The 25,472-nt window shown below is 39.0% G+C and overlaps 1 protein-coding gene across 12 annotated transcripts in view; it reads left to right on the forward strand.

Moving 5' to 3' along the window:
- Positions 1-25,472, forward strand: part of ENTPD5 (ectonucleoside triphosphate diphosphohydrolase 5 (inactive)) — a 48,632-nt gene that overhangs the window by 19,199 nt on the left and 3,961 nt on the right. For 4 of the 12 annotated variants that reach the window (XM_086709297.1, XM_086709295.1, XM_086709296.1 and 1 more), the window contains 13 exons: positions 1,274-1,346; positions 3,176-3,461; positions 4,108-4,187; positions 5,700-5,843; positions 13,907-13,982; positions 14,261-14,296; positions 14,633-14,721; positions 15,033-15,112; positions 15,715-15,776; positions 16,965-17,066; positions 18,232-18,372; positions 19,105-19,161; positions 23,265-23,380. In XM_086709297.1, the coding sequence (XP_086565423.1) occupies positions 3,245-3,461; positions 4,108-4,187; positions 5,700-5,843; positions 13,907-13,982; positions 14,261-14,296; positions 14,633-14,721; positions 15,033-15,112; positions 15,715-15,776; positions 16,965-17,066; positions 18,232-18,372; positions 19,105-19,161; positions 23,265-23,380 (1,200 nt within the window). In that variant the 5' untranslated portion in view covers positions 1,274-1,346; positions 3,176-3,244. Of the gene's footprint in view, positions 1-257; positions 336-1,273; positions 1,347-3,175; positions 3,462-4,107; positions 4,188-5,699; positions 5,844-13,906; positions 13,983-14,260; positions 14,297-14,632; positions 14,722-15,032; positions 15,113-15,714; positions 15,777-16,964; positions 17,067-18,231; positions 18,373-19,104; positions 19,162-23,264; positions 23,381-25,472 lie in introns of those variants that run through there. The other 8 variants (XM_086709300.1, XM_086709303.1, XM_086709298.1 and 5 more) reach the window with 6 other exon arrangements.

Consider the following 25,472-nt stretch of genomic DNA (forward strand, 5'->3'; position numbering starts at 1 on the left):
TAGGGAGTATTAATGTTTCCTATAGAGACAAAGATATATTGAAAAGACCTTGGAAGAAAATGAGAATAGTGACAAACACTAGCTGGCACCAGGGTCTCAAAAGAATTGAAGAGGAGACTTTATGGGGGTGAATAGGAGAAAGTGAGCAAGAGATATTTGAGAAGGTCAGTTCTGAAAGGAGTGAATTTCAGTATACTGATGTGTATACTCCCCAGTCTGTAGAAAGTAAACTTGACTATCTGTTTTGTTTTGAGTAGCATATAAAACATATAATTGACATGTTTGAAGAAACAATCTTGCCCTGGAAGTTTGGAATCGTGATCTTCCAGTGGAAGGTAATTAACCTCCTTTTTAGGAGGTCAGCTCTTATATTGCTAAATGGGTAGGATCCAATGCCTGAGTTATTGGATCACTATTCATCTTCTCAGAGTACTTATTCAGCACCTACTGTGTGATAGTACTGTTCCAGTGCCAGGAACACATCAGTGTATACAACAGACAAAAATTCCCACCCATATGTAGCTCACATGAGGATGGCAGAGAGCAAGGAATATGAAAAAAACCCACAAAAGTAGTAAACTATATAGAAGATGGAAAGTGCTATGGAAAAAAAAAAAAAAAAAAAAGCAGGGAAGGAAGGTAGAAGATGTGCATGTGGCCAGGTGGGCTGCAATTTTAAATTGAGTCGACAAGGAAGGTTTCAAGAAGGTGACATTTAAGCAAAGACTAACGAAGTGAATGAGCAAGCTTTTCAGGCTGCGGTTGTGTAAAAGAGGATCCCATTCTATACACTCTAAATTGTAAGCCATTCTTAACTAATCTTAAAGAAAAATGAGATTGAAAGTGGCGTTAGAAGGTAGGGATTAAAAGCAGAAGGGGCATTTTATGTTTTCATCCTTTGCTTTCTCTAAGATCTGTTTAGTTTCACACTAAACACCTGGTATGACTCTGCACTTTTTCACTTCATGAGAACAGATAACCTAGCATGCATTTTTTTCCATGTGAAATCTCTTTTGGCAGAAAAACAAATGTTTGCTTAGTGGGAATAGAAGCTGGAGAGATTTTTCAGAAACCACAATAATAGAGAAAAAATGAGCCCTAAGAAGCTGCTCTGGAATTAGTTACAGAGGTAGAGGAAGGCTGGTGACTGGAGAGCCCTAAATGTTCTTCTTGAGGGAGAAGAGGGACCAAGGACTGGATATGGTTTGAAATCTGGACAAGGCAAGGATCCATTAATACTCCAAGAATCTGAAATGGTTGTTTCTGTTTTCAGTTATTTAGACTGATATACATGTCCAGTCTGTTTGCTGTAAAAGAAAAATCAGCCAAAGGGAGTGATTTAAGATGTGAGTATGAATCTGGCCAAGCAGCTGCCCTATTTCAGTGTTGTTTTCCTGGGATAAAGTTTCCTTTGAGACTCAAAGTTGTGTTTTTTTTTCCCCTAGCCGAAACCTTTATTCTTAACTATGGAATAGAAGTCCAGCCTTGAATTGTGTTCAAACTGATAATTCTAACTCTGCCTTTTAGTATCTCAGAACTACCGTAGTTATTTTTAAAAGTTTAAACTCTGAATGCAATTAACTTCAATTTGTATTATTTTTTTAAATGTTTGCTTATTTTTGAGAGAGAGAGCACAAGCAGGGGAGAGGCAAAGAGAGAGAGAGGATCCGAAGCAGGCTCTGTGCTGTCAGAGGAGAGCCCGATGCAGGCTCAAACTCAGCCCCCAGGCATCCCTCAATTTGCATAATTTTATACAATATGCCACCTGTGGGAAGAGAAGCATTTTGATAAAATGAACCCTAGGAGGTCAACAAACTTGAGAATGACTGAGAATCCTCAATCTATGCTCCAAATATACTGAGTATTCTGTTAGAGATAAGGGGACTGAACAATAGGAACTTCAGAATTAGATCTTATATAACCAGTTACTGTGACTTACATAAGAAGAAGTCCAGAGATGAAGGCTGGAACAGGACTCTCAAAACTTTTTTGAGCAAAGTGCATAAAGGGCCATTAAGGAAGCCTTACATGTTAGAGGATAGCATTGTTCATGAATACCAGGAGAAAATACAGCCTAGAGCAAAGAAAATATAGCTTATCGAAGAGACATTGTTTCATGTAACCCTACTGTAGGTTTTCAGCATCATTTGTATTCAACCTGCTATAATATACTGATCTAAAACAAATAATGCTGAGCACTAATGCTAAGATTTTTGTCTTTGCTACAAACATATAAAGAAATATAGGCAAGAACTTGCCGTAAGGGAGGCTTTGGGAATAATCAGAAAAAGAAAGATTGGCAAAAGTGAAGACTGATTTCTGATCAGGATTTCACCAATGACCTGCTTTATGACTTTCAGCAAGTCATTGAGCTTCTCTGGCTTAATTTGCTCATTTGCCTTAACTTCTTACAGGGATAACATGGAACCCTGAAACCTATGAAAGATGTTTTTTAAAACTGTAACAGTCAGCACCCCTGGCTGGTTCAGTTGGACTTGGAAGAGCAATGTGACTCTTAATCTCTGGGTTACGAGTTTGAGCCTCACATTGGGTATAGAGATTACTTAAAGAAACTTAAAAACAACAACAAGAAAAACCTATAATGGTCCATTTAAGTGTTTTTAAATTAAGTTGATTTCCCTAAAATGGGATTATATGTGCAAACCCTGGCAATATTATTGGTCACAGGTAGCAGTCCAGTAGCCTGATTTTTGAAGCCTGTGGACACCCTAATGCTAGTGACTTTATAACTTCTATGTAAATTTATAACTTTAATTCAGAAATTGAAACATAGGAAAAAAGACAAAAGAGAAGGAAAGTGGGAGGGTTATTATATGATCTAAAGACAAAATCGTTGAAATTGAAAGAAGACAATTAGACTCAACAATAAGAGCAGGGTGGCAGAGAGAGCCTTGAGTATGAGGGATCCACCTTACAAATGAAAGCAGAGAATGAGGAAATATATTTTAAATCCTAGTTTTCTATTGCAACAAGATACTCTAAAGGAAAAGGTGCCAAAAGCCTATGTTACTATGGTCTAGCTTGTTGTGCTGCTTATAAAAAATAGAGAAAGAGCACCTTGGGGAAGGGCGTGGGATTTCTGTAGTAGGTATTTCTTCCTTTACAGGTTTAAACAAAAGACGAGTTGGTCTATGTTTGTCTTTTGTCCTATAAGCCACTGCAGGTGTATGAACAGCATTGCTTCTGCAACAAAAGCCTAGACTCACCACATCTTGGGAGGAGAATGGCCACTGCATGGGGGGCAGCCTTTCTCATGCTGGTGACATCCTGTGTTTGCAGTACTGTCTTCCACAGAGACCAGCAGACTTGGTTTGAGGGTGTCTTCCTGTCTTCCATGTGCCCCATCAATGTCAGTGCTAGCACATTGTATGGAATTATGTTTGATGCAGGGAGCACTGGAACACGAATTCATGTTTATACCTTTGTGCAGAAAATACCAGGTAAGTGCAACTCGTACCCTCATTGGTGCCTATTAATCTACACTTCAGCCTCTCCTTCTAGAAATGAATGTGCTGAGAGTATGTGATATGAATAACAGAATCTTAATGCTACTGAATGTCTTTCTTCAGAGAAGATTTTGGACGATAATTGAGCATATAGTTTAATTCAGTGTGAAATTAAAGAGATCTGGGTTGCCTGTAGTCTAAAACCCATATGTCCAAGAAATATAGTTGTAATTTGTCCTTTTCTCTAAAGGTAGTTGATACTTCGGATCCAGAATATTGAGAATATTGGATGTGGTCTTGAGAGAGGATCACTGTCATCCTTGGAGGAGATGAAACGACCCTGAGGATTAACTTTTTGTGAATTTCCAGTGTTCTCAGGTTACATATAGAGCCTAAGAGCAGGAGTAGGAGCTAGGTGTCCACCCCAACAAATGGCAGAGGGACTCTCAAGAATTGCCTGTCATCTTCTGTCCCTTTACTCAATACTCCTACAAGCCACTCTTCACAGGTGGGATTACTTGGGATGGCTTGGAGGAATAGGTTAATCTAGTAGGTCATATGATACAGAACCCACTATCAGAAACAGTCTAGCTTTTGGTAATCAGCCATCTGTCTTCTGTTTTCTTCCATGGACAAAAAGGTCAGCTTCCGATTCTGGAAGGGGAAATTTTTGATTCTGTGAAGCCAGGACTTTCTGCTTTTGTAGATCAACCTAAGCAGGTGCGTTTTTTATAACAAGATGTTCAGATTCTCAATGCTTTAATAACTTTACCACGCTGCTGCTGTTAAATACCTCATGCTGTTCACTACTGATATTGAGTCATGTGTAAGATCAATTTTCTGTCCTCAGATATACTCAGCTATACTTGTACATCCCAAGCTCACTAGGGCTTGGGCAGAACAAAGCAAGAATAGATTGTGGATATGCAGGGATGACACCATTTTTTTTTTAGCAGATTGCTCCCTTTGTATTTACTGTTTAAGATTTTTGAGTTGAAGCCATCAACTGCATTGATTAATGTAGATGGAGAAAATAGACATGGAGTTCTCTATAAGGTATGAGGTATAAACATAGCAGTTGAGGAACTGTAGACCCAATGAACTTCATTTCAAAGTACCCTGATATAGGACAGATCATGTATACCTATACTCTAGAAATTAGGGAAGAACTCATGAAAACAAAAATCTTTGGTATTAAAGGATGTATAGAGAGTTTTGTCATGACTGTATTTCACATTTGAGCACCCATAACATGCCATACCCAGTGTGTCAGAGGACATACCAAAATAGAATAAGGCAGAATATTGACCATTTGGTAGCAAATGTAAAGATATTGTTACAAGCATAGTCATTAACCAAAGGAAAAACTTCTATTAAAAATGGCTTGCGGTACATGACTGGCTCAGTTGGTAGAGCATGTGATTACTTAATAAAATCTTAGAAAAAAGAATGGCTTGAACTTGAAGACCTGTGAAGATGTTTTTTTTTCTCAGCTCACTAATATGAAATGGTAAATGCGTCAGAAAATTGGGAGGTGTCAAAAACTGATTTGACATTTAGAGAAGATTTTGTTGTGGTTGCTAATAATTCTGATGATTTAGAGGTAGCAGCATGTTGTCAGATGTTCACTCAGGGAAACAGTGGATTTAAAATAATGGTTTTTAATTTCATAAATTGAGTATCTACTCTGTCCTGTGCGTGTAGGTGGTATGATGCAAAAATGTACCTGGCAGGTTCTGTCCTTCCAGAGATCATAAAACCTGTAGCATGGTAATAGCCACACCAGCCTTTGTGTGCACGTACATGCAGTCTGCCGCATGCAGTGCACTCAGCAGTTTTTCAGTGGGATGAGGCGTATCTCCCATCGTAGAGTTGAGGAAACCAAGTCCCTATATGAAGCCACAGAGCTAGCAAGCAAGTCTTCTAACTCCAAATCCGGTGTTTTTTTCACTGTACCCAACTTTCTAGCCTGAAGCTAATTTATGAGACACAAAATAACAATCAGTTAAAATGACCATGCTATATAAGAATAATTTTTGTTATCATTCAACCAAAATTAAATGCATTTTCCTTCAAAGAAGCCTACTTATCTAGGTTTCTTCTCCTGTAGAGCAGAGAGTGGTTGGAGCCCCCTGCTCCCTCACTCCTGTTATCCCCCTGAGCATGTTGAGGGAATAGACAGTTGCCACTAAATGAACTGTTCACTGTATGAGTAGGTCATCTCTTTTGAAGGGTGCTGAGACTGTTCAAGGACTCTTAGAGGTGGCCAAAGATTCCATCCCCCGAAGTCACTGGAAAAGAACCCCAGTGGTCCTGAAGGCAACAGCAGGACTGCGCTTATTGCCCGAACAGAAAGCCCAGGCTCTGCTCTTTGAGGTAATCTTCGAAGTCCTTTGCATCACAGATGATTATTTTTCCCTCTGTGAATATTTGCCTTAGGGGTGTTTAGCTCTTTGGAATGTGACTGCTACCTTTAGTATTCCACCATCGCTAAAGCACTCTGGTAACTGGTCTCTTGTTCTAGTTACTCACGTTTTTAAACGTTACTCTTGAATTTATACAACTTTTCCTAAAGAATTTTAAAGTATTTCCTGTCCATGATAGTCTTAACTCTTCTAACTTATTAAAACAGAATCACAAAAATTATTTTTAGCCCACTTTATTGAAGTATAACTTAAAATGTATACGTTTTCAGTGTACAGTTAAATGAATTTTGACAAATTCAGAAGTTTCCTTATATACCTTTGCAGTCAGTTTCCTCCTCCCGTGAAGCCAGACAACCACTGATCTGCTTTCTATCACTGTAGATTAGTTTTGCTTGTTCTTACATTTCATATAAATGGAGTTATACAGTTTATGTTCTTTTTTTAATGTCTTTTTTTCTCTCAGCATAAAGGTTTTTTAAATTAAATTTTTAATTTTAATTCTAGTATAGTTAACATACAGTGTTACATTAGTTTAAGGTGTACAATATAGTGATTCAGCAAGTCTCTACATTACTCAATGCTCATCATGATAAGTGTGCTCTTAATCCCCTTCACTTATTTTACCCATTCCCCCTGCCCCCACCTCCCCTCTGGTAACTATCAGTTCTGTATAGTTAAGATTGGTTTGTCTCTCTCCTTTATTTGTTTTTTCCTTTGTTCGTTTGTTTTGTTTCTTAAATTCCACATATGAGTGAAATCACTTGGTATTTGTCTTTCTTCTGACATATTTCACTTAGCATTATACTCTCTAACTCCATTCATGTTGTTCCAGATGGCAAGGTTTCATTCTTTATGGCTAAGTAATCCATTGTGTGTGTGTGTGTGTGTATGTACACACACACATATGTACACACACACCATATCTTCTCTATCCATTCATCAATTGATGGACACTTGGGCTGCTTCCATAATTTGGCTATTGTAAATAATGCTGAAATATAGAGGTGCATATATCCCTTTGGATTAGTGTTTTTGAATTTTTTGAGTAAATACTCAGTAGTGCAATTACTGGATCATCAAGTAGTTCTATTTTTAACCTTTTGAGGAACCTCCATACTGTTTTCCACAGGGGTTGCATTCCCATCAACAGTGCACAAGGATTCCTTTTTTTCTTACATCCTTGCCAACATGTTGTTTCTTTTGTTTTTGATTTTAGGTATTCTGATGGATGTGAGATGATATCTCATTGTAGTTTTGATTTGCATTTCCCTGATGATGAGTGATGTTGAGCATCTTTTCATGTGTCTGTTGACCATTTGTATGTCTTCCTTGGAGAAATGTCTGTTCATGTCTTCTGCCCATTTTTTAATTGAATTATTTGTAGGTTTTTTGGTGTTGAGTTGTATCGGTTCTTTCTATATTTTGGATACTAACCCTTTATCAGATATGTTTTGGCAAATATCATCTCCCATTGAGTAGATTGACTTTAGTTTTGTTGATTGTTTCCTACACAGTGCAGAAGCTTTTTATTTTGATGCCCAATGGTTTATTTTCCCTTTTGTTTTCCTTGCCTTAGGAGACACATCTAGAAAGATGTTGCCACAGCTGATGTCAAAAGAAATTACTGCTGGTGCTCTAAGATTTTTATGGTTTCATGTCTCACATTTAGGTCCTTAATCCATTTTGAGTTTATTTTTGTGTGTGGTGTAAAAAAGTGATCAGTTTCATTCTTTTACATGTAGCTGTCCAGTTTTTCTAGCACTGTTTGTCAAAGAGACAGTCTTGTTCCAATTGCATATTCTTTCCTCCTTTGTCATGACAAATGATTAATTGACGATGTAATTGTGGGTTTATTTCTGGGTTTTCTATTCTTTTTTTGTTTTTAATGTTTATTTATTTTTGATAGAAAGAGCATGAGCAGGGGAGGGGCAGAGAGAGAGGGAGACACAGAATCCAAAGCAGGCTCCAGGCTCTGAGCTGTCAGCACAGAGCCCAACGCAGGGCTGGAACTCATAAACCATGATATCATGACCTGAGCCAAAGTTGGACACTTAACCGACTGAGCCACCCAGACACCCTCTGGGTTTTCTATTCTGTTCTGTTGATCTATGTGTCTGTTTTTGTGCCAGTACCATACTGTTTTACTACAGCTTTGTAATATAACTTGAAGTCTGCAATTGTGCCAACTCCAGTTTTTTCTTTTTCAAGATTGCTTTGCCATTCAGGGTCTTGTGTGATTTCATACAAATTTTAGGATTTTTTGTTCTAGTTCTGTGAAAACTGCCATCGGTATTTTGATAGGGCTTACATTAAATCTGTAGATTGCTTTGGGTAGTATAGACATTTTGATAATATTTGTTCTCATCCATAAGCATGGAGTGTCTTTCCATTTCTTTGTGTCACCTGCAGTTTCCTTCATCGGTGTTTTACAGTTGAAAACTATACAGGTCTTTCACCTCTTTGGTTAGGTTTATTCTTAGGTATCTATTATTATTATCATCATTATTATTATTCCATTTGAGAGAGAGTGTGACCGGGAGAGAAGGGGGAGGGGAAGGGGGGGGAGAGAGAGAGAGAGAGAAAATATATCTTAAGCAGGCTCCATGCTCACTCAGCATGGAGTCCAACTTGGGGCTTGATCCCATGACCCCAGGATCATGACCTGAGCAGAAACCAAGAGTTAGATCCTCAACTGACTGAGCCTCCCAGGTGCCCCCTTATTATTTTTTTAATTTGTTTTTTTAACTTTTATTCATTTTTGAGAGACAGAGGTAGAGCACAAGCTGAGGAGGGGCAGAGAGAGGGAAACACAGAATCCAAAGCAGGCTTCAGGCTCTGAGCTGTCGGCACAGACAGGGCCTGATGTGGGGCTCAAACCCACAAACCATGAAATCATGACCTGAGCTGAAGTTGGATGTTCAAACGACTGAGCCACCGAGGTGCCTCTTGATGCATTTGTAAATGGAGTTAGTTATTTTCTTAAATTCTCTTTCTGCTGCTTCATTATTAGTATGTAGAAATGCACACTAATATGCATTAATATGATTTGTGTACGTTGATTTTATATCCTATAACATTACTGAATTCATTTGTCAGTTCTAGCAGTTTTTGGTGGAGTCTTTGGGGTTTTCTATATGTAGTCTCATGTTATCTGCAAATAGTGAAAATTTTACTTCTTTACCAATTTGGATACCTTTTATGTATTTATTTTGTCTGCCATGTCTAGGACTTCCAGTACTATGTTGAATAAAAGTGATAAGAGTAGACAGCTTTGTCGTGTTCCTGATCTTAGGAGAAAAGCTCTCTGTTTTTCCCCATTGAGTGTGGTGCTGTGGGTTTTTCATATAGGACTTTATTATGCTGAGGTATGTTCCCTCTAAACTTCTTACTTTGTTGCTGGTTTTTTATCATGAATGGATATTATACTTTGTCAGATGCTTTTTCTGCATCTATTGAAATGATCACATGGTTTTTATCCTTTCTGATATTGATGTGATGTATCACGTTGATTGACTTGCAAATATTGAACCACCCTTGCATCCTGGGAATAAATCCCACTTGATTGTGGTAAATGATTTTTTTTTTAATGTATTGTTGGATTTGGTTTGCTAGTATTTTGTTGAGGATTTTTGCACCATCAGAGATTTTGGCTTGTAGTTCTCTTTTTTTGTGGTATCTTTATCTGGTTTTGGTACCAGAGTAATGCTGGACTTATAGAATGAATTTGGAAGGTTTTTTCCTCTTCTATTCTTTGGAATAGTTTGAAAAGAATAGGTATTAATTCTTCTTTAAATATTAGGTAGAATTCACCTGTGAAGCCATCTGATCTCAACTTTTGCTTGTTGGGAGTTTTTTGATTACTAATTCAGTTTCTTTGTTGGTTATCCATATGCTTGAATTTTCTGTTCCTTTCTGTTTCAGTATTAGGAGGTTATATGTTTCTAGGAATTTATCCATTTCTTTGTCCAATTTGTTGACATATAATTTTTTATAATCTCTTATTTGTGTTTCTGTGATATCAATTGTTATTTCTCCTTTCGTTGTATTTTTGTTTATTTGAATTTTCTCTCTCTCTCTTTTTCTTATTTTTAATGAATCTGGCTAGAGGTTTATCAATTTTGTTGATCTTTTCAAAGAACCAGCTCCTGGTTTCATAGATGTGTTTGTTTTTTTTTTTCCCTATATCATTTATTTCTGCTCTAATGCTGTTTCCTTCCTTTTGCTGGTTTTGGGTTTTTGTTCTTTTTCTAGCTTCTTTAGGTGTAAGGTTAGGTTGCTTATTTGAGATTTTTCTTGCTTCTTGAGATAGGCCTGTATTGCTGTAAACTTCCCTCTTAGACCACTTTTGCTACATCCCAAAGATTAAAAAAAATTTTTTTAATCTATCTTTATTTTTGAGAGAGAGAGAGAGAGAGCAAGCAGAGAAGGAATAGAGACAGAGGGAGACACAGAATCCAAAGCAGGCTCCAGGCTCCAAGCTGTCAGCACAGAGCCTGATGTAAGGCTTGAACTCATGAACAGTGAGATCATGACCTGAGCCGAAGTCAGTCACTTAACCGACTGAGCCACCCACGTGCCCCTATTACATCCCAAAGATTTTAGACTGTTGGGTTTTCATTTTCATTTGTCTCCATGTAATTTTTTATTTCTTTTTTGATTTTTTTCAATTTAAATTATTTTTTATTTTTTTTATTTTAGAGAGAGCACACACGAGAGGGGGAGAGGGGCAAAGGGAGAGAATCTTAAGCAGGCTCCACACTCAGCATGGAGTCCAACGTGGGGCTCAATCCCACGACCCTGGGATCATGACCTGAGCCGAAATCAAGAGATGTTCAACCAACTGAGCCACCCAGGTGCCCCTCTTCTTTGATTTCTTGGTTGACTCATTTATTGTTTAGTAGCATCTCAGCATAAAGCTTTTGAGAAGAATCATGGAATTTTAAGTGTGAGAGATTTTTAAAGATCATCCATTTAAATTTCTTATTCAAGTAAAAAATTTAAGTAGAGAAGTTTTTTTAAACTCAGTATTTTTAGCATTATTGTGCATACTTATTTTGCATAAAACATGCAAACTCTAGGGGTGCCTGGGTGGCTCAGTTGGTTAAGCATCCGACTCTTGATTTCAGCTCAGGTCATGATCTCGTGGTTTGTGAGTTGAGTCTTGCATCGGGCTTTGTGCTGATAGTGCGGAGCCTGCTTGGAATTTTGCTTCCCTCTCTTTCTGCCCCTTTCCCACTTGCTCTCTCTCTCTCTTTCAAAATAAATAAAAAATCAACTTCAAAAAAATTATTGAAGGGGGGTGCCTGGGTAGCTCAGTTGGTTAAGTGTCCAACTTTGGCTCAGGTCACGATCTCACAGCTTGTGAGTTTGAGCCTTGCATCAGGCTCTGTGCTCACAGCTCAGAGCCTGGAGCCTGCTTCAGATTCTGTGTCTCCTCTCTGCTCCTCCCCTGCTCATGCTCTCTCTTTCTCTCAAAAATAAACATTAAAAAATTTTTTGGGGTGGCTCAATTGATTGAATGTCCGACTTTGGCTCAGGTCATGATCTCACAGTTCATAGGTTCGAACCCCACATCAGGTTCTGCTCCTGGAGACAGCTCAAAGCCTGGAACCTGCTTGCAATTCTGTATCTCCCTCCCTCTCTGCCCCTCCCCTGCTTGTGCGCTCTCTGTCTCTCAAAAAGGAATAAATGAACATTTTAAAAAATAAAAAAAAAATGTTTTAATAAAAAATTATTTTTAAAAACATGCAGACTAATAAGATTTAAATTATGTATGAAGAATATTTACAAGTAGGATCCCATTATAACAAAAATTACAAAAAATTATTCTATATTATCGGTGTGTAATTCAGAGCTCAAAATCCATTTTCCTTTGACTGTCAACACAGAGCATTTAAGTCCCTTGTCCAAGGACAAGCTGCCTAGCATGTTTGCATGAGAATCTGAATCCTGATTCCTTATTCATGTATTCATTTATATTCAGCATATGAGTGCTGAGCATTGGTGAGGTTACCAGGGACATGCTGCCTGGAGCAAAAAATGACAGTCCATGCTGTGATGGAACTTACATTCTGGTTGCAAGGAGACAGAAAGTAAACAACTAAACAACTCACTACAAAGTATGTCAGGTGCTGTAGATGCTATGGAGAAAGAAAAGCAAGGGAAGGCAGCTAGGGAATGCTGGTAGTCATGTGGAGGGATGCTATTTTTAATAGGGTGGTCAGGGAAGACTGTTGATAAGATGCATTTGATCAGAGACCTGAGAAGAGTAAAGAAGCAAGCTATACAAGACATTTGTAGAAGAATATTCCAAGCTGAAGCAATAGCAGGTGAAAAGCCTAAATCAGGGAAAATGCTTGGTATATTCAAGGAACAGCATCCAGGAGGTCAATGTAGCTGGAAGGGAGTGAGTGATGGAAGTAGGAGATGAGATCAGAGAGGTGTGAGGGGTTTATTATGTAGGGCCTTAAAGGCAAGTGTAAGAACTTTCACTTTTTCTCCAGGAAGTAAGTCATTGGAGGGTCTTGAGAGGCAGCATCTGACATCTGTTTTAAAAGCACACTGTGGCTGTTGTGTTGAGAATAAACTGTGAGCAGGGGAGAAGAGTGGAGAGGACAAGAGTAGAAACTCTCTGTGTTTATTACTGTTTGCTTATCTATCTTCTCTTTAAAAACTTGTTTATAGATCACTGAGTTTTCCTGGATGAAACAGGGTCCAGAGGTCACCACATGAAGTGTTTCATCCTATCAGGAATTAAAACAGCCAGTAGACCAGAGTTCCTTCTATTCCTGTTTGGAAGTCTCCCTCTGCCTCATGATAATCATATAAAAAAAATATATATAAGACATAACACCCATATAATTGACCTCTATTTGTGGAGAGTCAAGAGTGTGTGAAAGATATTAATTCCCATTTCCTAAAATAGGATAAATAAGTCTAGACCTGGGGTCTCTGGACTCTTGAGGCCTCAGCCATGTTCCAGAATCTAACAGGGGCTGAGAGCAGAGTACTCCAGCCCATGGACATGAGTCCTCTTTACCCGCAAGGGCAAAGACCTGCAGAATTTGATGGGAGAGCAGAAGAAATGTTTCTGTAGCCTCAGGAGCTGCCCAGGCCCAACTCTTCTCTACCATCCGTTTATCTTGTCATCTAAGAAATGAAGTCGGAAAAAGTCCTCTTAGCCTCCAGTGTGCCCAGGCAAAATTAATAAGGTGTTTTTTTAAAAAAATTACAGGATCCTAATTTGAGCTGAAAGAGTCAGATGTATGCCCTTTCTTAGGTCCAGTTCACCTATAAATGTAGACAGCGGTTGAGATTATTTATTTTTAAAAATTTTTTATGTTTTTTTTGAGAGAGAGCATGAGCAGGGGAGGGGCAGAGAGAGAGGGAGACAGAGGATCCAAGCAGGCTCTGTGCTGTCAATACAGAGCCCAATGTGAGGCTCAAACTCACAAACCTTAAGATCCTGACCTGAGCTGAAGTCAGACACTTAACCCACTGAGCCACCCAGTGGTTGAGATTTACTTTAAAGTCAGAGTAATCCCTGTGTTTTTGTTTTTACAAGAAACCGACAATGGTTTGTGTAGTTCCCTTCTCTGGTTTTTTAGAGAAAAGGAATGAGTTCTGCTAGGGGTGCCTGGGTGGTTTAGTGAGTTAAGCGTCCAACTTCGGTTCAGCTCATGATCTCAGGGGTTGTGAGTTCGAGCCCCACATTGGGCTTTCTGCTGTCAGCACAGAGCCGATCTCAGAGTCCGCTTTTGATCCTCTGTGCCCCTTTCTCTGCCCCTCCTCTGCTCATTCTCTCTAAATAAATAAATAAATAAATAAATAAGAAAGAAAGAAAGAAAGAAAGAAAGAAAGAAAGAAAGAAAGAAAGAAAGAAAGAAAGAAATGTGTTCTAAAATTTTATTTAGGGAAATGAAGAGTGTAGTTTTCTAAACCTTATACGATATAGCCAAAGTATGGAAATCTTTATTGCCTTAGGGAATCCAGGTTTTTTCCCTTTTTCTTTAGGTAAGAGAAATCTTCAAGAAGTCACCTTTCCTGGTACCAAATGACAGTGTTAGCATCATGGATGGATCTTATGAAGGTGGGAGAGGTGTTAGTACATGTTCTGGGGGGAGCGGGCCAGGGTTAATAAATATTTTGATTAAAGGAACTGGGAACAGAGGTGGAGGTGCTGAAGTAAAAGGAACTAAATGAGGAGAAACACACAAGGAGGGATGGGATAACAGGAAATTGAAGGACAGGGAGAAGGAATACGTGTTTTAGACACAAAATTTAGAGAAAAAAAAACAAAACTGGGGTCGAGGAAGATTAGGGAAAAATGCTCTTGAGATGTAATCCTTGTTTTTCTCTGTCTTTCAGGTATATTAGCTTGGGTTACTGTGAATTTTCTGACAGGTAATACATTCTCAAGTTTATTCTAAGATATTAACTGGGTTTCACATGAGGGTCCGAGCAAAAAAAATCTCATTTTGCTTGTATTGTGCTTTAAAAAAAAAAAAAAGAAAGGAAGGAAGGAAACTATAAGAAGTTACTGTTTATACCTGTCTTCAAGGCCTCAGCTACAGCAAGAATCCTTCTAGGTTAGCATTCACCTATACCCTTCGGGACCAGGGAGCAGTGGAATACTTATGAAACACCTGCAATATACAAGAGCAGGACAGAGATTGCGGACAGAGGAGTGTTGAGCTGTCCAGGAAGCAGAAGATATTCAGAGCTGGCTCTCATTCACAGGTCAGCTGCATGGCCAGAGCCGGGAAACTGTGGGGACCCTGGACCTCGGGGGGGCCTCCACCCAAATCACATTCCTACCCCAGTTTAAGGTGAGTCATTTATATGAAGGCCTGGTTAGCAACCCACTTGGCAAACATATCATGGTGCCAAGAAAGTGGTACCCCATTTTAGGACAGCAGCTCTACCACAAATAGTCTGAGTGGAGTCAGTTAATAACTGGGTGTACTTCCCCTTGCTCTCTCATTGTTCAGAGTCCCTTTGATTCCTCCATCCCTTTGAGATTAGCAGCTTAGTCTGTGTTTCTTTTCTGATTTCTTGGGGGAGGGACAGGGATCGTGGTGGTAACACCTCCAAACGCTTGCAGATCCTGAATAGTCTTTTTGCTTTTTCTGATTTGCAGAAGACCCTGGAACAAACCCCTAGGGGCTACCTCACTTCATTTGAGATGTTTAACAGCACTTATAAGCTCTATACACATAGGTGAGGAGGGGGACATGGAGGAATAATATTTCATGTTGTATGATTCTCCTAACCTTCCAAAGCATTTTCACATCTGTTACTGCATCTGACCAGCCTCACGAAGTTTTTGCCAATCCGCAAAGGTCTAATAACTGAAACCATAGCTCAAGGACCCAAGAGATTTCTCCATTCTTGGCCTCAGAAGTGTATAACTTAAAGAGTTAAAAGTTTTCTGTAGAGAGAACACTTGGAGAAACTTCAGCCAAAGCTCTGTACCAATTCCTTTGAGTTTGCTTTCAGATGTTCTAAATCTGGCCGTGGATTTGATCACATTGGGGCTGGAAGCTAAGATAATGAGAGCTTTTCTGGGGATGGTTCCCAAGGTCGGACTGTACGAAGTGTCACTATCTCTGGCCTTTAAATCATAGGCGTGGAAAGTTCTGGATGGCCTTGATCTAAACTGCAGAAATTACCACTTGTCCACACAAGATGAAGAGGTTGCAGAGAACAAGGTTTTCCTCCCTCAGAGGGAGACACAGAAACCATGCTACTTTGGAAAGAGGTAGCTTTAGGTTGGAGAGCTTCAGGACCAACATGAAATTAGTCAATCCTATATTTTACAGTTACTTGGGATTTGGATTAAAAGCTGCAAGACTAGCAACCCTGGGAGCCCTGGAAACAGAAGGTTCGTCTGGGTACCTATGCTGGTTGGGGTATGGTGAGAATGACATCAGTATTCAGCTTGCCTTTCCCCTTTCTTGACAGTGATTCTGTGGAGGAAAGCTTTACGCCAAATTAGGAAGCATGTGTTGTATACTGGACCTAATAATAGCAAATTTCTTTTCTACTTTATGTTGTGTTCAGTAGTTTTGGTATATATTATTAGCCATTTCTGGAATGAAGGCTATATATATAGGGGGAACAGCCTGTGACCAGAAGGCTGAAGTGTGCAGAAATTCAAGGTTTGAAGAGTGAATTTGGCAGAAGCTTTTTCAAGCCGTTAGTTTTACGTGGGGGGTGCAGGAAGCAGTCCACTTGCAAGAAGCACCCACTGCAAGGGTGCAGTCCACTTGCAAGATGGAATAACTGAACAACTTTATTCATCTCTTTCAACGTGGTTGAACATTTAAGATCTCAGCTTTTGAGGTCAGGTAGAACTGGCTTCAGCCAGCCTTTTGATTTTGGGCAAGTTAGCTAACCTTTCTGTGCCTCTTTCCTCCCTTTATCTGAGATTTTGCATTTAATGTGCTTTCTATGGTGCCTTCCTGGCTCGCAGTAAACTATTACTGTGAGAAAAGTAGAAGCGTATTTTTTACCTTTTTAAAATTTTTTTTAAAAAAATTCTTTTTTTAATGTTTATTTATTTGGGGGCGGGGAGGGGCAGAGAGAGAGGGAGACATAGAATCCGAAGCAGGCTCCAGGCTCTGAGCTGTCAGTATAGAGCCCGACACAAGGCTAGAACCCACAAACCATGAGATCATGACCTGAGATGAAGTCGGAGCTTAACTGACTGAGCCACCCAGGTGCCCCTACCTTTTTTTTTTTTAGAAAAGAGGGAACATATTCCATTGTAGGTTTTGGGTTTCTTTGAGATGTGATAAAAACCATGAACCTTTCTGCCAAATACACATATGCACAAAAATTTATAGTTTCAGGAGGTTCACCAACCCCACAAAGCCCATCTATGAACCCTGAGTTAAGAATTCCTGTCATAGGACCCAGTCATGGAACTACCTACTTTGGTAATTCCTTTCAACCTTACTGTCTTCTTGCATTTGTGTGTGCATGTGTCTTTCACACATTCTATCTCTCTGTCTCTCTCCCACACATACACACACCCTTGCTTCTTACTTCGTGGTCTGGCTTCTTTCAGGGATTGATGGACACACTTTCAGAAGTGCCTGTCTACCAAGATGGTTGGAAGCAGAGTGGATCTTTGGGGGCGTGAAATACCATTATGGTGGCAACAAAGAAGGCAAGTGATGTTTTTTCACTGGTTGAAATTACCTTTACAGTAGAAGTCTGGAAAAGTCCCACAGGAGATGTTTTTCAGAACTTAAGAGAAGCTTGTCTTTTGCAGGGACTCATTCCAAATAGATCTTGGTATGCCTTTAAGGAATAGTATGAAGTGACAGTGAACAAGGCACTGTCTCTCTGTCCTGCTCTTTCCCTGCCCAAGTGTTGTAGACCCATTAGAAGCCTGTTCTTAACCTAGGTCTGATGCCCTCAGCAAGGAGGAACACTATTTCAAATTCAGTTAATGTTTAGCTTTTTATTTTATTTTTTTACTTAAAAAAAATTTTTTTAAACATTTATTTATTTTTGAGACAGAGAGCATGAACAGGGGAGGGTCAGAGAAAGAGGGAGACACACAATCTGAAACAGGCTCCAGGCTCTGAGCTGTCAGCACAGAGCCCGACGTGGGGCTCGAACCCACGGACCGCGAGATCATCACCTGAGCCAAAGTCGGACGCTTAACCGACTAAGCCACCCAGGAGCCCCTTTTTTTACTTTTTTAAAGTTTATTTTTTAAGTGTATTTATTTTGAGAGAGACAGAAACCGCATGAGCATGAGAGGGGCAGAGAGAGAAGGAGAGAAAGAGAATCTCAAGCAGGCTCAACACTGTTAGCACAGGACCTGATGCAGGGATTGATCTCCTGATCTGAGCCAAAATCAAGAGTCAGCCTCTTAGCCAACTGAGCCAGCCAGGCGCCCCATTGTTTAGCTTTTTAAATAATATTATATACATTTAAAACTGAGACCATGAGAAAAAGAATTCATCTCAGGTGTTATAAAAAGCAGAGACCTTAAAGTCAAGATAAAAAACTCAATTTTTCCAGTGAAGGAAGCAGGTGAGCCTTCTGGATGCTCCTCATGAATACCATGGCATGTAAGGCTAGGCAGTAGCTTCAGGTTAGGTATGGCTATTTTGGTGAACACGGGTTAGGGAGGGGAGCTGCCATGGGGAAGCAGGTACCTTTCCTCCAGAGTGACAGGACTGTGGAAGTTTGCTCAGCTTTGTAAGCCCTTTGTCCTCAGCCCCAGCATCTGCTTTCATTGATCCTCCTGCTGTTTCTTTGTTGGCTCCAGAGAGCTCTTATTTTTCTCACATTGTGCCTGTACACTTTTGCCCTGGCAGGGGAAATGGGCTTTGAGCCCTGCTACACTGAAGTGCTGAGGGTGGTCCAAGGAAAACTTCACCAGCCAGATGAGGTCCAGAGAAGTTCCTTCTATGCTTTCTCTTACTATTATGATCGTGCTGTTGACACAGACATGATTGGTAAGTTTACTCCAGGTATCAGTCTAGGGAGGAAGCTGGGCAAACCTGTGGTGGGGAAGGGAAAGGGAGAAAAGGAGAATTTTAAATGCTTCATTATGAGTGATCACCTTACTTCTTCTCCATTGCTGGCTATTGAATGACCTTAGTCACTGCAATGGAAGGATGAATATGATTTAGAATCTTTTGGAGCTAGAAAGTGGCCTAAGCAAATACATATGAAATCTTTTTTTTTTTTTTTTACATTTTTATTGAGGTATAATCAACATAAAATGTGAATATTTAAAGTGTATAATTTGTTTTGACATATGTGTATACCCATTAAGCCATCAACAAATTCAAAATAATATATCCATTACCCCAAAAAGTTTTCTCCTCCCCCTTTATAACTTTTATTTTCGTATCACAATAGTACTGCTTTTTGTTGGTTCTGTGAATGAATGTATGTATGTGATCTGTCATGGCCTGAGATATGAGTTAATTTCCTATTTTCTGGGTTTTTTTAATAGGTCATTTTTTATTGTGGTTAAATATACATAGAATAATTATAAATGAATTAGACACATAGATTGTGTTGTATGGATATGTCATGTTTGTTTATCCCATCTTGTAATGTTGGAAATTTTACTTCTAGTAAAAATTTACTTTAGTTTTTCATTATTATAAATTTCACTAGGATGAATTTCCTTATGTTTCCTTGAAGGCTTTTTGACATCAGCTACTGTTTCATTTTAGATTATGAAACAGGGGGTGTTTTAAAAGTTGAAGATTTTGAAAGAAAAGCAAGGGAAGGTAAGTGCCAGTGGGAACCCTTGAAGACGAGTCCATGAGGCTGTGCCTGCCAACTCTAATGACCTTAAAGTGACCCAAAGCACCACAGTCAGCAGAAAGCCGCTCAGAAGGCTGGTTTCATGTTTCTGCCAGGAGTTAAAAGCATCAAGTGGCATAGAAAACCATGGGAATACAAGAAGCTTTGGGGAAATGATGAAAACCTTTTCTTCTTTCTTTTTTTTTTTTTTTTAATTTTTTTTTTTTCAACGTTTATTTATTTTTGGGACAGAGAGAGACAGAGCGTGAACGGGGGAGGGGCAGAGAGAGAGGGAGACACAGAATCGGAAACAGGCTCCAGGCTCTGAGCCATCAGCCCAGAGCCTGACGCAGGGCTCGAACTCCCGGACCGCGAGATTGTGACCTGGCTGAAGTCGGACGCTTAACCGACTGCGCCACCCAGGCGCCCCTTCTTCTTTCTATATTTCTTCCTTTCTTCCTTTTTCCCCCTATTATTGAAATATAATTGACATACAATTTTATATCAGTTTTAGGTGTACAACATATAGATTCAACAATTCTGTACATTACCCAGTGCTCACCACGATAACATAGTCATGATCTGTCTCCGTACAACATTATTACAGTACTGTTGAATGTATTCCCTGTGGTGTAATTTTCATCTCTGTGACTTATTTATTTTACGGCTAGAATTTTGTACCTCTTAATCTCCTTCATCTATTTTGCCCATTCCCCCACCCATCTCCCCTCTGGCAACAACCAGTTCTGTCTATTTAAGAGTTCAGTTTTTTCTTTATTTGTTCATTTGTCTTGGGTTGTTTTGAATTCTACATATAAGTGAAATCATGTAAGTGAAATCATATCTGTGTGACTTAGCATAATACCCTCTAGGTCTGTTCATGTTGTCCCAAGTGGCAAGATATTCTTTTTTTATGGCTGAGTAATATTCCATTGGTGTGTGTGCACGCACACACCACCTCTTCTTGATCCATTCATCTACCAGTGGACACTTGGGCTGCTTCCATAAGTTGGCTGTTGTAAATAATGCTACAGTATACAGGGGTGCTTATATCTTTTTGAATTAGTGTTTTCATTTTCTTTGGGTAAATAAGCAGTAAAAGAATTACTAGATCATATGGTATTTCTATTTTTAATTTTTTGAGGAACCTCCATATATTATCCACAGTAGCACTGCCAGTTTACATCCCTACCAACAGTACATGAGGGTTCCCTTCTCTCTGCATCCTTGCTAACACTTCTTATTTCTTTTTTGATATTAGCCATTCTGATTGGTGTGAAGTGATACCTCATTATGGTTTTGATATGTATTTCCCTGGTGATGAGTTATGTGAGCATCTTTTCTTTTTTCTTTTCAAATTTTAATTTAAACTCTAGTTAATTAACATACAGTGCAATATTGGTTTCAGGAGTAGAATTCAGTGATTCATCACTTACATACAACACCCCATCCTCACTGTAATAAGTGCCCTCCTTAGTATCCATCACCCATCTAGCCCATCCCCCACCCACCTCCCTCCATCAACCCTCTGACCCATAAAAGTCTCTTATGGTTTGTTTCCCTCTCTCTTTTTTTTACCCTCTCCCATATGTTCATCTGTTGTGTTTCTTAAGTTCCACGTATAAGTGAAATCCTATGATATTTGTCTTTTTCTGACTGACTTCACTTAGCGTAATACTCTGTAGCTCCATCCATGTCATTATAAATGGCAAGATTTCATTCTTTTTGATGGCTGAGTAATACTCTATTATATAGATGTGTGTGATATAGATATATATATATATATATATATATATATATATATATCTCACATCATCTTTATCCACTCATAGGTCAGTGGACATTTGGGCTGTTTCCATAATTTGGGTATTGTAGATAATGCTGCTATAAGATTGGGGTGCATGTATCCCTTCGAATTAGTATTTTTGTATTCTTTGGGTAAATACCTAGGAGTACAACTGCTGGATCATAAGGTAGTTCTATTTTTAACCTTTTGAGGAACCTCTATACTGTTGTCCGGAGTGGCTGCACCAGTTTGCATTCCCACCCTTCCTCTGCATCCTTGCCAACAGTTGTTATTTCTTGTGTTGTTAATTTTAGCCATTCTGACAGGTGTGAGTTATCTCATCATGGTTTTGATTTGTATTTCACTGATGAGCGATGTTGAGCATCTTTTCATGTGTCTGTCAGCCATCTGGATGTCTTCTTTGGGAAAATGTCTATTCATGTCTTCTGCCCATTTCTTAACTGGATTATTTGGTGTTTGGGTGTTGAGTTTGATAAATTCTTTATAGATTTTGGATACTAACCCTTTATTGGGGATGTCATTTGCAGGTATCTTCTCCCATTCTGTAGGCTCCCTTTTAGTTTTGTTGATTGTTTCCTTCACTTATCTTGATGAAGTCCCAATAGTTCATTTTTGCTTTTGTTTCCCTTGCCTCTTGCAACATGTCTAGTAAGAAGTGAGCATCTTTTCACATGTCTGTTGGATATCTGTATGTTTTCCTTGGAAGAATGTCTATTCAGTTCCTTTGCCCATTTTCTTTTTCAAATAGTTTAGTAAAGATGTATTTCTCCTAAAGTGGATAATATAAGCAAATTATACTTTTTTGTACAATTCACATATTGCATGAAATACTAAAACATAAATTTTAAACATTTGAAAATTATATGGAAGTATGACTACATGTGATAAAATTAGATTATTTAGACAAGTTTTAAGATTGAGACTGCATTAAAAATGATGGTAGAGGTTGACGTGATTGAAAATAAAACAAAATTTGTATATGGGAAAAGGCATCATCTATAAAGTTAATGGATGGAATAATAAACTTAACATTATTTGCAGCATTATAAATAGATAATAAAAATAAAATAGGTAAAGGCTAATAACACCAGCATATAAAACAGTCCTAAAATTATGAACACTTTATATATAAAAGTTAATGTCAAACTGTATTAAATCATCACTAAAGAAAAATAAGCTGTATCTGGTTTTTTTTTTAATGTTTATTTTTGAGAGAGAGGGGGGAGGGGAGGGGCAGAGGAGAGGCACACACAGAATCCAAAGTAGACCCTAGGTTCTGAGTTGTCAGCACAGAACCTGACACAGGGCTCAAACTCAGAACCAGGAGATCATGACCTGATCCAAAGTCGGATGCTTAACCCACTGAGCCACCTAAGAACCCTGTTGTATCAGTTTTCTCTTGCTGTGATATCAAGTTACCATAAATGGAGTGCCTTTGCCCATTTTTAAATAGGATTGTCTGTTTCTTTGGTGTCGAGTTGTGTAAGTTCTTTGTATATTTTGGATACAGCCCCTTACTGGGCGTACCATTTGCAAATATCTTCTATTCAGTAAGTTGCCTTTTTGTTTTGTCAATGGTTTCCTTTGCTTTGCAAAAGGTTTTTAATTTGATGTAGTCCCAAGAGTTTATTTTTGTTTTTGTTTCCCTTGCCTGGGGAGATATATCCATAAATATGTTGCTAAGGCCCATGTCCAAGAGATTCCTGTCTGTTTTAAGAGTTTTACAGTTTTAGGTCTCACATTTAGGTATTTAATCTAGTTTGAGTTTATTTTTATGTATGGCGCTCTTCTTTTTTTTTTTTTTTTTTTTTTTAATTGAAATAGTGCTATCAGTGTTAATGAAATACTGAGCACCAAAATATATGGGAAATAGCCACAAGGGCTTCTTTGAGAGCATCCATGGGAATACAGATAAATGCTCTTATCCACTGGCCCCAAAGTAGGGCTACTGGTATTTCTCTGTCTTCTGGGCCTTAGCATTAATAATAGGTAAGGGACTTAGTTGAATTAAGCCCCAACAACAGATAATAGAAATTTAGCAAATAAACCAGGATCCCAGGCACCTTTGAGTAAAGAAGATGTGACATCAGAAATGTGCAAATTCTTAAACACCATGGCCTTACAGAGGTTGTCAGTGCACAGTTGTAGTCTTTAAGACTCCCAGGTGCTAGCCAAATGGAGTATTCTGCTTTGCTTATCCTAAGTGTGTATTTTGAGAAAATCCTACACTTGTCAGTTAGCCTCAAACTTGAATTCCACTCTTCACTCTCTCCCTTTCAGTGTGTGATAACTTGGAAAACTTCGCCTCAGGCAGTCCTTTCCTATGCATGGATCTCAGTTACATCACAGCCTTGTTGAAGGATGGCTTTGGCTTTGCAGACAGTACTGTCTTACAGGTAAGAGAGATGGTACTGAAATCATGTAACAGTCTACTTATTTGGGAATTAGGAAGATTTAAGAACTTGTTTAGTAATAAAAGTGGCTGCAGGTGGAATTATAAGGTGTTTTTGTTAGGGCTATGGACAAGGCACTCTGCAAGACACCATGAATGTGGGAAATTAGCTTGATGGAATGGTAACTTTTTTTTTTTTTTTAATGTTTTCATTTATTTTTGAGAGAGACAGAGCATGAGCGGGGGAGGGGCAGAGAGCGAGGGAGACACAGAATCTGAAGCAGGCTCCAGGCTCTGAGCTGTCAGCACAGAGCCCGACGCGGGGCTCAAACCCATGAGCTGTGAGATGATGACCTGAGCTAAAGTCGGACGCTTAACCGACTGAGCCACCCAGGCTCCCTGATGCAATGGTAACTTCTAAGTATATTCCCAGGCAAGCTATCCTAGGGGTCACAGAGCAGAAAGGCGTGCATCCCAAATTAAGATGCCCAAGTCACATGGTTTATTGAATCAAATTCAAAACTCAGGGCAAGAAGCAAAGGGAAAGAAATAGGATAGGTGAGAACATATAGGATAGGGTGGAAATGGGCAGGCTGGAAATGCCATACTTCTTAATTCCTGGGTTCATATGTCCTGCATCTCTCTCTCTCTCTGCTGATAGTGCAGTTATAAGTACTAGAGCTGATCAAGGGGGTACAAGGACAGAAGGTGCCTGGGTCTGTCACACAAATTTGCTCTATTCGGAGAGGCAGAGGGGCAGGTACAATGGCTAGTAGCATTCACTCACTCATTACCCTATTAGATGGTTTTATTCGGCAGAGGACAAAAGGATGTCACCAGTGAGTGGCTTATTCAAGTTCTCATTAATGTTGAATGCCTTGTGTATATGTAGTATGTCCTATATATTATATGTGTGCCTCATATATTTAGTGCCTCTTGAATCTTGTGTCCCTTTTTGTCCTGCTGTCTCTGTCCATTTGTTTAGGTACATGCAGGCTCCACTTCGTAGTAACTTATTTATCTATTCTAAACACATCTTACATGTTTTATCCATCCCATTTGTTTTCTTGTCTTCTGTACCATAATTGTATAATTGTACATTATGGTTACAAAGATGATTAAAATGAAATCTTGTCCTCAAATAGCATATAGTCTATTAAAGGAGATGTGACAAAAATATAAGTACGGCACAGGCAACTTTGTACTTTGGGGTCAAATAAGTAGGTCGTACTTTGTTTTTGAAGTGCCCTTGCGGGTGTGCCTGGGTGGCTCAGTCAGTTAAACATTCAACTTTGACTCAGGTCATGATATCACAGCTCGTGAGTTCGAGCGGCACGTTGGGCTCTGTGCTAATAGCTCAGAGCCCAGAGCCTGCTTCAGATTCTGTGTCTCCCTCTTGGCCCTTCCCCTGCTCACATGCATGCACGCTCACGCTCTCTCAAAAATAAATAAACATTGAAGTACCCTTGCTTGCATCATTTCCCCTTCCTGTTTCCTCAATTCCAGATGAGTTTATATTGCCCCATTTCTTGTGTTACACAAATTTCATAAACTCATAAACTTTGTACGAAGGTATTTGGATTTCATGTGTTGTATCTGACAAGAATATTGGCATTTAAGGTACTTAACAAAGAATTACTTGCTAGTAGAATGTAGATTTCATCTGGTCAACAAAGAAGTATTGTGTCATAAGAAATTAGTCCTAGAAAAAAAGACTAAAACCAATCCACTGGTCTCCAAACTTTTTTGTGTGTGGTATTATCAGTAGTGGCATTATTGTTTAACAAAAGATACAGAATGCCAGTAAAACTAATCAAAGTGGAGCTGTCTGGTTGAAGTGGAGGAATGAGGCCTGGAAGGATCAGCATTTGGCCTCCTTTTCTCCTTTGAAGCACTTCCAAGAACTCCTAAGATTCTGAAGAAAACAATTTGATAAATACTAATCTGATCTTCTTTTTATGTATTGGAAGAAATCAGGTTTAAACATTTGCCCAAAGTCACTGAACTGATTGAGACACAACCTGGCCTAGAATGCCTTAAATGCCTTGGTTGGTTATTAATTAGTGCTTAAGAAAATTCAGTTGTTTATAAACTAT

Source organism: Puma concolor, chromosome B3, assembly GCF_028749965.1.
Source record: "Puma concolor isolate L17-30 chromosome B3, mPumCon1.1.hap2, whole genome shotgun sequence".
In the NCBI taxonomy this organism is placed as follows: Eukaryota; Metazoa; Chordata; class Mammalia; order Carnivora; family Felidae; genus Puma; species Puma concolor.